The sequence below is a fragment of the Ascaphus truei genome, chromosome 3, assembly GCF_040206685.1.
Source record: "Ascaphus truei isolate aAscTru1 chromosome 3, aAscTru1.hap1, whole genome shotgun sequence".
NCBI classification, from domain to species: Eukaryota; Metazoa; Chordata; class Amphibia; order Anura; family Ascaphidae; genus Ascaphus; species Ascaphus truei.
Genome location: NC_134485.1, coordinates 288,426,838 through 288,440,156, shown reverse-complemented (window position 1 = coordinate 288,440,156; position 13,319 = coordinate 288,426,838). Strand labels below are relative to the sequence as shown.

Genomic DNA, 13,319 nt, shown 5'->3' with positions numbered 1-13,319 from the left:
CACACACTGCACTCAGTACACGCAGCGTCAACATGCAACACTCATACACAGCAACCTGGAACCCGCAGCAAACACACTGCACACACTCAGCATCCGCTGCACACCCTGTGCCTATTTGTCAGTGCTCACAGCACTACCCGCTGTGGCACTGCCAAACCTGCACCCTCACACACCTAAGGGTGACCTTCCCTATCTAGGGCCGTCCCTCTTCAGTTACCCCCTGCTCTTACCGGGAATTGGGGCCTGCCTGGGGACTTAAGGAAAACCCTTACCTGGTGCAGGAGCCACTCGCTCCCTGTACCCTTCCTTCTCCTTCCTCCTCCTCAGCCTGACTGACGCGTGCAAAGCCCGGGAAATGTATCTATATTCCCGGGCTGAGCTTCCTCCAGCCCTATTGGCCGCTATCAGGCACCTGGTGCCTATCTCCCTATGCCTCCTGGGAGTTGTAGTTCCCACGAGGCTGCTAAAGCATTGGGGCCGCGTGCACACTTGCCTTGCGCATGCGCGAACTACTGATGGCCGCCGCAACCTCACTATACTCTTCCCTGCCCTCGCGCGATCTCTCTCTAGCCCTGGGGTCCTACCTGCGCCTATGCGAGCACTGCGCATGCGCGAGACTCCCTTCAATGGCGGCGCCCTCTGCACAAGCCGCCGGGCCGGTGGCAACGCGATCGCGGCCTTAACGACGGCCCGATCGCGTCCCCGGCAACCGGCCTGCACTGCAGGGCATCGCGCTGCTCCCTGCACTGGCCCCCACCCTCGCGAAGTGCCGGCGGGTCCGTCGCAGCCTCCGGCGGCACCCGCTACCGCACGGCACTCGCGGAGGGGGGCCAGAAAGTGCAAATTTTCCTCGGGGCTACATATAGATATACACACACATACACTTTTTGTTTTATAAAATGCTCCTTTTTGTAAGTTATTTTTCTTATTTTTGCAATGGTGTCGTATATCTATATATACACACACACATACACACAAAATATGTGTGTAATATGTATAAATATATATAAAACTACATACATATATATACATATAGATCACATACATAGTATTTTCTGGCAAGAGATGTGAGAAAGGCTACATTTGAAGACAGTGGATTCTAATAGCTTTATCTTGCATATTTCCCCAGAGTACTGGCAGACACGTTTGCTTTACTGGTGAAGACAAATGGTGCATTATGTATTGTGAATTTGTTTGAGATACTTCTTGCAGCAGAAACAAGTCATACCTTCAATCCTTTCACAGAGTTTGTGTAATGCATGCATAGGACATGCCTCACATAGCTTGACCTGAGTCTTGGCATTCTGTTGGGCTGCAGCAGTGCTGAATGCTTGCTTCAGAGTGAGCATTACTTCATCCACCTTAACAACAACAAAAAGAAACACATTTTACAAAAGCTTTCAAAGCAAAAGTATAACTAACTAAATACCTTAAAAATGAAATGCTACATTTCAATAATCAATTCAAACATAATTGCAATAAACATAGGTTATAACCAAGAGTGGTCATGTATCGGCAAAAAAATATGCATGGGGCAGCACTCTATCACTTGAAAATAAACAAGTTGATTCGTTCCACACTTTGGGTATAATTATGGCTTTTGTCAAGGCAAATAAATCCTGATTGTTTATTCTGATCTAATGGACTATTGATACATACATACATACATACATACATATGTATGTATATACACACATACACATACACCGGGTAAAACTAACTTACAGTATGGATTTATTCAACATAATTTACTAAAGCACAGCTTAAATACAATGATCTATGCATGATCTTCAGAAGGAGCAAAAATAGGGTTACCAATACCACTGTGAGTGTTTTTAAACATTTTATTAATTATTCAGGTGATTAAGCCTTACAACTTATTTTCTATTTCAAAGAATCTGTGGGAGATTATAAATGTGTAAAATTATTACTTTTGTGTGTATAGACTATTTAGCTGATATGTTATTTAACAGATATGTGACCACCTTCGTTTTGATGTTAGAGGTGCTAAGATTCTAAAAACATACATTTGTATCTCAAGTGCACATATTTCAGAGTTAAATAATTTTGTATGTGTCCACCTAAGAATGAATTCCAGATCCTAACAAAGTTGTAATGCCTTTTACATTATAATTTTAAAATCCTTTAATGTTTATAACTAACTTATCTTTAATGACTATTATGCATAATGTCTTTTAGCGCCAGAAACGCACACAATTAAAACTATCAACTACTGTATGATTATGTATCTGGACGTCACTGTTACATGAAAAAGTCTTCATATTTGTCTTGAACTACAAAAAAACAACTGGTGCCAGCTCTTCAACTAAAGGCTTTGCGTGCCAAAAGATTGTCTTATTCAGACCAGCACTCATTTCATGCCAGTGGCCACAAACAGCTCCATTCATACTCAAAGCAATCGCCATCCGAGGTGATTAAATAATGTTCTCCCGTATCAAAATTAATTGATTGACCGAGAATGATTCTTTGAATTAATCGATGGTCTTGGTAGACAAGTTTGAGGCCAAGGGGTATGATAGAGTAGTTGTCATGGATGAATTAAATAAGGTAAAGACCATGAATGGAGAGGCCCTGCTATCTCAGTCTAAAGTGAGGAGTGAGTGCACTAGAAAGGTTTATTGAATACTGTACCTATTCACCACATGACCTGACGGTTTCTGGGAAGAGTGACAACAACAAGTTATGCCAAAACTTCTTACAAAATTGAATCATTCTGCTTATCAGATCCCGAATATTTTAAATAAACATTGGGGTATCCTTCTGTGTGACCCTCTCTAGGGCTCCAATCTGCCCAAGAGAGCACCGGTTGTTTATAAGAAGGCTAGAACTAAGAGTGTGGTAGCACCTAGTAGGATAAAACCACATGGAGCCTCTTCTTCCACACCTTTGACATCCTCCTATAGGAATCACAGGTGTGGCAGAAGTAGGTGTATCACCTGCAAACATCTTGAGGTAGACAATAAATGTAGTTCCTTTGCCAATAGAGATACATTTAAGGTTAAGGGCAAAATTAATTGCCTCAGTACTTATGTTACCTATTTGTTATTCTGTGCCTATGGGCCACAGTACATGGGACGTACTGTGCAACTCGGACATTAGGTACGAGATTTTTTAGAACACAGGCAATATAATAAAAGGCTTAGGTACAGTACACACAGTGTTTCCAGACACTTTGCAACTGTGGATAGATTACACACCATGCACCAATATGGGCCTTACATTAATATTATTCTTAATAGTTATACTATTTCACCGTCTTAATTTAGACAATTTTTCACTTGGCGCCATCAGTCACACACACACACACACACACACACACACACACACACACACACACACACACACACACACACACACACACACACACACACACACACACACACACACACACACACCGTAGTGATGTATTCAACATAATTTACTAAAGCACCTGATCTATGCATTATCTTCAGATGGGGCAAAATAGGCTTACCTACACCACTGTGAGTGTTTTTAAAGTTTTTATTAATTATTCAAGTGATTAAGCCTTACAACATATTTTCGACTTCAAATAATTTGTGGCAAGTTATAAGTATGTTAAATTATTAGTTGTATGTATAGATGATTTAGTTCATATGTTATTCAACAGATATGTGACCGACCATCTTCATTTTTAGGTTTAAAGTACTAATATTCTAAGAACATGTAGCCCCTTGCTAAAATCAGGCCCTTTTTAGCATGTAGACTACGGCAACATTCTGACAAAGTATGGGGTTAAATCCATTACACATGGCCCTGCATGTGAGCTGTCTCTTAGCTAAGCTGTATTGTTGCAATCTCCAGGCACCTGCCTTCCTGGAGAGTTCTAGTAGGTCATGGGACCGGTGGGGTGACAGATTGCTACAGCATGTTTTGCACAGAGACAGAGAGGGGAAAAGGTTGACACACCCTTGGTTGAGTGTGCTGGGGCAGAGAGTCCTAGGTGCCTGGTGCAGAGACAGAGGTCCCCATGCTGCAGGGAGCAGGGCTATAGGCAAGGTTTATGTAGGAATCTGGGGCCGAGCTTGCTTCATCCTTAGCCAGGGTAAGGCCGTGTTCAGGGTGGCTTCTACGCGGCGTGCGCACATCCGTCGCAATTTCAGGTTGTTTGGTGGGAGTGTTCAAACTGAAAACTCCACCGGTGGAAAAGTGCAGCGTTGACGCTGCTACATTTTGCCGCTACAACCAGAAATGATATTTCTTTTTGAACTACTGTACTAAAAAAAAAAAAAAAGTGGTGCCACCTGTACAACTAAAGACTTTGCGTGACACCACATGTACAATTTGTGAGTGTGATTCCATTTTATATAGTAGTAAACTATTTATATTTGATCTATTTTTGTGCATCCTGTAGAGGAGATCTATTTACCAGACTATTCTACAAACACCCAGGGGAGAAGAAGTGCATCCAACTAGCATTCCATAAGAGCAATACTTCCCATCTACAATTGCCAGCGTTAATAAAAAATAAAACAAATACACTAGATTTGCTGGTTTTGTTTGTTCTTTCTATCCCTTTTTCATGCGCCCAAGGAAACTATATATTGGACTCTAAAAAAGTGGATCTAATTAGAGAGATCATATCCCTAGGCTGCAAAATATGGATAGTTACCGTAGCTTTAGATACATTTATATTTATTTTTTCCCCTTTTACACAATTGTATATATTTTTATATCATCCCACCATGTATCACCGATTGTGTTACAAGTATGTTAATAATGTTTTTATATTTCCACGTTTTCACTTTAGAAAATATATACTGACATATATATCTGAAGAGATCTCTCTTCCCATGAGTGCTAAAGCCAATGTCTATACATACTGCCCTATATGAATGCACACACAGCTGTCTCTTACACACAATGTAATTCTATCCCTATATACCAATAGAGACCACATACAGTAGTATCTACTGTACACACCTTAATAGTAGTATCTACACATACCCACACCATTGGTATACACTCCCGCTCCACCACACACCTTTTGTAAAATGCTGTATACACAGTGGGCGCTTTATAAATTTATATTTACTGTACACACATACATTCACAGACATACTCACATCACTAACATTCAGGGACCATTTAACATCTTAAGTCATAAATCGCATACCGCACAGGCACTGATTTTACATGTTATTTTAGATACAGTATAGCCCTGTGATCTTTTAAGCCCCCTTTATTGTAGATCTTTAAATCTCTTTTTAGCAGGATAACTGGGGTCTCAGGCGGCTGGGGGCCATGGAGGAGCTTCAAGGCAAACCCCGTTTAAGTAAGGTAAAAAATAGAAATGTGGGGGTATGGGGGGTAATTGGACCTTTAAACAAACTCCATGGCAGGATGAACTTACTAGATCATTTAAGAAACAGCATTATTTTATTATATATGCAGTCGAGCAATCTCAAGTGTAGACATGAAAACATAGCTTTGGAAAACTGTTTACAGGTCATAATTGAGCTTGTTCCCTTCAGCTTGCTTTTTAGATGTACTAGTTCTGTATTCATTAGGAATCAATGTTAATTTAAACAAGGCTTGCATTTTATTCCGAATTAACATTCAGCCCACAGCACTCTGGTTCTCCATAATGTCCCTGTGCATAATATGATATGGTCTAATGAAAGAAGCGAAGACGCCGGTAAAAACCACTGGTACGAAAGGGCTGTAAAACTCTTAATGGTGCAATCTGGGCTGTATTTTTTATAACCTTGTTATGATAAAGGCCAGCAGAGTTGTTATTTTTTTTTTAATAAAACATGAGAAATGTTTAGATATAGCTCTGGGGTACTTGCATTTCAGCCACATTAGAGCACATATGACTACTGAGAATCACCTAAATGCTCTAATTGCACATGCTGCAGGAAGCCGCCCCTGCTAATGTTCTTTTAACGCTGTACATGCCTTCTTTGTAGAACCTTGCTCCAAAACATTCAACTTGTTTTTTAGTTCCTAAGATGATTCTCTATAATAAACGACAGTATGTAAACATATTACTTACCAATGCTTCTGTGGCACACTGAAACACATAGCAAATGTACTGATTTATCCCAGGCTCCACACATTCACGGCAGATGATGCCAAAATGATCGATATGTTTAATACCCTGGTTAAAAAAAAAATCAAAATAAAATAACAATTAGTACAATTGTTCAGACCCCTACCTAGGATGGGTAATGTACAATGTAAATATAATATATCACCTGTAATACATCACTACTATGTGATATAATACTATTTATATTTATTCACACCTTACGTTCCAAACTTTAATGTGCTCAAGAAAAGGCAGCCCAGAGAGGTCACCTGGAGAGTTATGACTCGTTCCTCCGGGTCTACTGAATTAGCAATATCAGTTACTTATGTTTATCTGTTTGACTAATGGTGGCTTTATAATTACTGTACTATATAAACAATGTTACAAACTGGGGGAAATGGGAAAGGGAAAGACACCCTCGCATCTGCCTACAATATAAAAGGTCAAAGACATAGTGTACAACGGTGCAATATAGGGGGGAGAGAGCAAACTAGATACTGGGAAACAAAAGCACCCTATTTGACAGCACTCGCTGTATATGATGATGTAATGATGAATTATTTAAAATGTAATATTTTATTAATCTCAATTAAAATAAGTGACAAAACATTGAAACCAAAAACCAACTGACATTGGTGACAAAACACAAAAAACAGACAACAATATGTGATACTAAAACTGTATACTAGGGGGATAAGGGAAATCTAACTAATCTGCTGTATAGCAGACAATAAACTCACAAGTATATAGAGTTAACCCCCTAGTGTCGGTTTTGTCAGTGAGTGGGGACCTTGAGCATTCTCTCGCTGAGTACATGCTTAATACAGGTATAATATGCTCTATTAGCAGTTTTGTGTCAGCTGCAGCATTACTGTGCTTTCTTAGCCATGGCGCTGGCTCTGTAGATACAACGCGGCTGCACTAAGGGTGTTTCAAGTGTGTGTGTATTCACCACTCCATCCAGTTTATTCTGCTAAGGTACCCTGCATTTTTAATCATTAAAGAACAAACTTAACTAAGGCATTGTATGATCTACTGATGTCTTTGTACCAACTGCAGCACTACTGTGTTTCCTCAGCCATGATGTTGGCTTTATAGATATAACCTTGCTGCATTTAGGGTGTTTCACTTGCGTGTGTATTATCACTCCACCCTGTTTGCTCTGTCACAGCAGCTGATTACAACTGCTGCATTTGTCAAAACCTCTCCCCCCCCCCCCTCTCTTTCATGTTTGTTTGTTTTCACATTGCAATTTGTCTGCTGCCTCAGATTTGGCGTGCTTATATGGCACATTATATTAGGGGGCTATAACTGGATACGGACTAGATCCGTGCCCCAGAGCCAGTTATCACACTTTGTGAGCTCTTGTGCCTGCTATTTACGATTCATATCTTTGATATTGATACTCTGAGCTATTAGCTTTCTTAGGCATACTAATGTTCCTTACTGGGGTTTACTAACTTCAGACTAATTAGACCATTTTTTGATACCATCAGGTCTTTACTATCTTTTGTGTAAACATTCAACTGCTATATACCCGGTATTTCATTGAAGTATATACATGTGCATGATCAGCCCTACGTTACCTGTTCTAACTATACAGGCTTTTTAACTCCTATCATTGCTGCACTAGGGGGTTAACTCCTATATACTTGTGGGTTTATGGTCTGCTATACAGCAGATTAGTTAGATTTCCCTTATCACCCTAGTATACAGTTTTAGTATCACGTATTGTGGTCTGTTTTTTGTGTTTTGTCACCAATGTCAGTTGGTTTTTGGTTTCAATGTTTTGACACTTATTTTAATTGAGATTAATAAAATATTACATTTTAAGTAATTCATCATTACATCATCATATACAGCGAGTGCTGTCAAATAGGGTGCTTTTGTTTCCCAGTATCTATATAAACAATGGACAAAACAAAAACATAAATTTGCCTCTAGTTTTGTAGGCTGACAAAGATTGTAAAAATCCTCCAAAGCTTACTTTACCAAGGAAAAATTATGTTTAAGGAAAAATGGACATAAGTATGTAAAATATTTTTGTCAAGGTGTTAATCAGCTACGTTTAACCTGTTAAACATGTGACTGGCCTAGGTCACTTTCAACCTAGCAGGTACTGTCTTTTACACACTCATAATGTCCAAACTAGTTCACAGATAATATATATCACTGCTTTAAGTATGTATCCTTATTACTTTCTTTCTCAATAAATGAAATATTAGTCACATAGTCTTTCTTTACCAAATGCATTAATTTGCCATACACCTTTAAATGTTCTGCTATAAAGCATTTAATTTCGATTTTACTAGATAGAGGCCTAAAAGCTACTTACAATAAGATTTTAATTCAATGTAAGAGCCTTAACCAGTCACCTTCACCGTTTGCTGTGCCTTGGATTTATAAAACTATTGCATCAATATTCACAAACTAATTTCTGAGTGACCACATCAAGGTGAATGCTGGTAACACCAGGGAAAAACATTACGTAATTGACATAGTTGTATCAGACATATAAAATCTATGTTCCCAACGCACTATTCCTAAATGAAAATGTGTGTATACTACATATCAGAGAGCACACTGATGAACTGGGGTCTAAACCATCTATTAGAAGTGAATAGTACTGATGAGGCATACTGTTTATACTCTGCGTGCGAGATGAAATACAATAAGGAGATACAATACCAATTTAGTATTCCCATATCTGCTATGAAGAAGGCGGATGTCTGAAAGGGTTTCCCAAGAACTGCTCCCCTCTGCACAGAGCCAGCGTTCTAAGGCTGAGTGCTTGCTCGCTCTCGAGTGCGTGACCACAACAATTAAAGTAAATTGTTGTGTCCAAGCTGTGCGGGCGCATGTACGTGAGCACACTGCGCTCAGCTGCTTGGTGAGACAAATCAATTTGATTTGGCTGCTCGCTGGCGCGTAACGTGAGCGGTGACATCATAGCCACGCCCCCCCCCCCCACCCCCGACACGTGCTCCCCCGAGTGTGCAACTAGCTGGTCGGGAATCGCCCAGCGGCTGACATCACGGCTAGCGCGCCTTCCCACCCTGGCTACAGCCTAAGGGTTAACATCTGGGATTGCTATCTGTTATGTGTTTTGTCAACCCCACCCTCTGCAGTGCTTACGACTGGACAAAGAAATTTCAAAGCCCAGCTAAAGTCATTCAGAACCCCTTCTGTCTACATCTGCGTCACCCCAAAGGCAAAAAGCCTTTGGCGGCACCCAAAGGATGTCAGCAGTTTGCTGCCGTTCACTGCTCCGTTACTGGGTTGGGTTAAGTCTTCTAACACAACACATTGCTGGTCTGTCCTACCTCTTGTAACACAATTTTAACTTTGTAACTGTTGCATTCGCCCATAATCATATATTATCTCTACCTGTCCATGAAAGGTCTGTAAATTGAATGTATTACCAATGTTCATCTAATGCAACCCTGTATTATCATCATTCTGTACCCAGGACATACTTGAAAACAAGAGGTAACTCAATGTATTATTTCCTGGTAAAACATTTTTTATAAATAATAAAAGGAGAATGCAACCAGTTTTGTTTCTCAGAAATGGAATGCACACTTAAATCAACTAATATGTGGACGTTTTTGTTCATTTATCCTACTTTAGATGAATTCTTATATTTGTATTATCCTTTAAATCCTTTTCCTTGCTGCATACTCCCTGAGGGCATTTTAAATATAGTATCTCTGAAACGTCATAGGGGTAGGTTTATTGGCTCATCTGCTTTACATGGCAGTTACTGAGCCCCTACCAATTTTCCTATTAGTGCAGATATAATACACCCCAGTGTCAGTCTGGACATCACCATCCATTAAATGGTAGGTAATGTATAAGGCTGACAGAGAGAAATATGTGTAAGTTTTATTATATTCACACCAGGGAATTTGTGCACCCAGTTTGCCTCTATAGTAAAGGTAACTATGATACTGGCTTTAGCCAGATTTTAATTGCACTACTCACATAAACTCATGCTTTATTTAACTCCTTCAGGGCTTTCACACTTTTTTCACCAGTCCATGGGACAACTATGACATATACATAGTGTAGATACTTGCATACGGTTATGCCTTGATGTGGCATGCAGGCTTGCAAATGCTTTGGCCAAAGGGGTTAACAAAATACCCTTTTTCATGAGATTATTATTTTATCTTAGCTGAATTGGTAGGAGCACAGGAATTGTTCTTTTTGTTTTTCTATATTTTTATTACACTGGTTGCAACATTTCCCTTTTATTGTCATTTCATGTTTTTTACATTCCATTTAATTGACTTACTGTTTTTTTTTTTTAAAGGCAATTAGCCTTTATACTGTAAGTAGACAATTGGATACATTTTGTGTAGAAGGGACGCACTATTGACAACTGGCCATGAAACAGATGAACTTTAAAGACAGAAAAAAGTGTCCGCAATTTTAATTCTTCTTTGTTTTTCTACTAGAATAGGGCTGCAAATAGCACACAATCTTGCTCAGCTACAAAAGAAAGAGGAAAGCAGATGCAAGTGCAGGTAAGTAACAAAACAACAATGGAAAAAGTCCCCGTGATCTGCACCAGATACTCAAATACAATTGATAAAAATGTACTTTTATTTCAATTCATATTAAAAAAAAAAATTATATGCATGCAGCCACCTACAGTCAAGCCATACGATACAACCGGATATGCTCCAACACAGCAGACAGAGGCCAGCGGATTACAGCCTTGAGATCGGATTTCATAAACCGTGGATATAACCACAGGATTGTAGACCAGCAAATCCACCACAATACCAAGCAGTGATCTCCTTTAATACAGACAGAAAGAAACAAGCGACGGTACCTTTGGTGGTCACATATAACCCACACCTAGAAGCCCTATGCAAGATCGCCAGGGAACTACAACCCATTCTCCATGAAAATGCAACAGGTCTTCCCTGAAACACCCTTATCATACAGACAACCTCATAATCTCAAGAAAATGATGGTGAGGAGTAAAGTATTCAACAGTACAATTGAATGCGGGACAAGACCATGCCAGGATGCAAGATGCAAAAGTCTGCATTGAAAGCTTATCCCGAAGTTGTACATAAAGCAGGTACCAAATCAATTGGCTGAAGATGTCCATCTAACCAGCTACAGTATAAATAATGTCTTGAGTGCCACCTACTTGGGTTGGGACTTAATAATGTACCTGATAACAATTTATTCAAAATAAACTGTATGGGGTGGTGATGCTTAGAATTTATAGTTCTTCCACATATGAGAAATGCCACCCTGCCATACTTAAAAAAAAAAAAAAAAAAAAAATGAAAGATAACAAGCATTTGGTACAAATTTGCAAAATGACAGTAAAATCTTCATACAGTAATGTTGCTCAAAAGTTTAGCATGGAGAATCCTTGTCCCAAAGAACAAATGTGCAATTGAACTTAATTCTCAAATCAGAGTTGACCTTAGAATGTTCAGCATTCTGCTTCTCAAATATTTCAATCCAATCTCTAAAACGTCTCTTATAAAGGCATTAAAATATAACAAATATGATTCTGTGTACATTTTCCTTCTTCATCACGCACAGAAGTATGTGATAAGATCAAGACAAATACAGGGAGTTTTATATTTTTAATGATTACAGGTTAAGTGCAGCTTAATCTCTTACATTATTTGTTGGGAAAACATGATAACATATCTGCTTTGTTTTCCAGGTGCAGGACTTTATCCTCCAGCTGCGAGCACTTACAGTATGTGGCTTGCATAAATGAGAGTTTAAATCAGCACACAACTTTCTGGACCATCTGTCTTGTCCTTTAAGGCCCTTCATTGATTTGGCCAGATTCAGGATGCAGCTGAGCACAGGAACCTGGCAAAACGCAGGGCTCATCGATGGCCATTTGTTTGTTTCTGTAAACATTAAACGAGTTTCCATGTTTTCTATCCCTTTCTTTTCTCTTTTTGTAAGGTGATACTGCAAAAAAAATGCGCTTTTATGTTTCTGAGGAGCCTATGAAATAGATGACTATATTTAGAGAGGATGATATGGATTGGTTGCCTGATAATAAACATATTTTAATTTTTTGACTGAAGTGGAAACGGTACTTGCCAACATACAAATGAGGCTGGCATGTCACGTAAGGTTTCACCCAAATATGGAACACACCAAAAAGCAATGGCCCTGTGACAGGCTGCCATGCTCAAAGGTCAGTAAGTACTCTCACACCACTTCTTTGAAACACAAAATGTCCTTTTATTTCCTGGACTGGGAATACGGATACAATATATAGTCACACGGTAATCTAACGGTCAGGTTACCAGCATACGTCTGCAGGCAGTCTTTCCAGGCTTTGAGGCCCTGCTTCCCTAGCAGGCCTCTGTTGCAGGCTGTTAAGTCCTATTGTTCCCAGTCAGACTTTTTGGGAAAATGAACCTGTCTACTGGTTCAGGAGCCTGGATTACTGCAGGCTGAGCTGGGGCTGCCTCCCAGCTGGTCACAGGAAATTCTCCTATGACCCTCCTCTCTTGCAGGTTCAGGAACATTTATAGGCAGTAACTTCCTGCTTTTTAAACTCTGCTGTAATCGGGAGTTGAGTAGAAACTCCCTAGGAGAAACTGACAGTCAGTGTGTGGTCTCCTGATCAGAGCAGAGTGACGGAATTAACCCTTCAACCTCTCACGGGCCTTCATTCCCTGCAGGTTAGAATGTCCCTGGGCTTGATAGCGTACAGGAAGATGGCATGAACGCAGAGGATGCTAAGAATCCCCTGAGATTAAACAAAAGCGGTCATTCAAACACCTGGCAACCTACAACTGCTAAATTCTCTCCACTGAAGCAGCACTGCAAGAAATTGAAAATTAAATTGTTGTTGGCTATAGGGATGTTAGAAGAAAAGATGAAGGCCTCATTGAGCTTGAAAGTGGACACCTATTCTACTACAGAGGTACAGATAATGGAAGAATCAGTGGAGTAGGCTTCATCACTAGCAAGAGACCGAGAAACAGCTGGGGAGTATGAAAGCTCATCAGAAAGAGCACCCAGAATCGTCATTTAGTTGACAAAGAGATACTGTACAGGTTTCAAATAATCTAAGTGTATGCTCCAACATCAAGTCATGCAGACAATGAAATTGAAGAATTCCACAATTTAATCAAGCATCTTAATAACGAAGAAAATTGTCATCTCAAGCTCGTTATGGGAGATTTCAATGCAAAGATTGGTGCCCATCAGAACGACGAAGCATCAGTGGGTAAGTATG

General features: G+C 39.8%; 1 protein-coding gene across 7 annotated transcripts in view; it reads right to left on the bottom strand.

Moving 5' to 3' along the window:
• Window positions 1-13,319, bottom strand: part of TBC1D4 (TBC1 domain family member 4) — a 219,787-nt gene that overhangs the window by 69,482 nt on the left and 136,986 nt on the right. For all 7 annotated transcript variants that reach the window (XM_075590993.1, XM_075590994.1, XM_075590998.1 and 4 more), the window contains exons 4-5: window positions 6,038-6,142; window positions 1,229-1,361 (exon numbers count right to left, since the gene is read on the bottom strand). In XM_075590993.1, coding sequence (XP_075447108.1) covers window positions 1,229-1,361; window positions 6,038-6,142 — 238 coding nt within the window. The remainder of the gene's footprint in view (window positions 1-1,228; window positions 1,362-6,037; window positions 6,143-13,319) is intronic.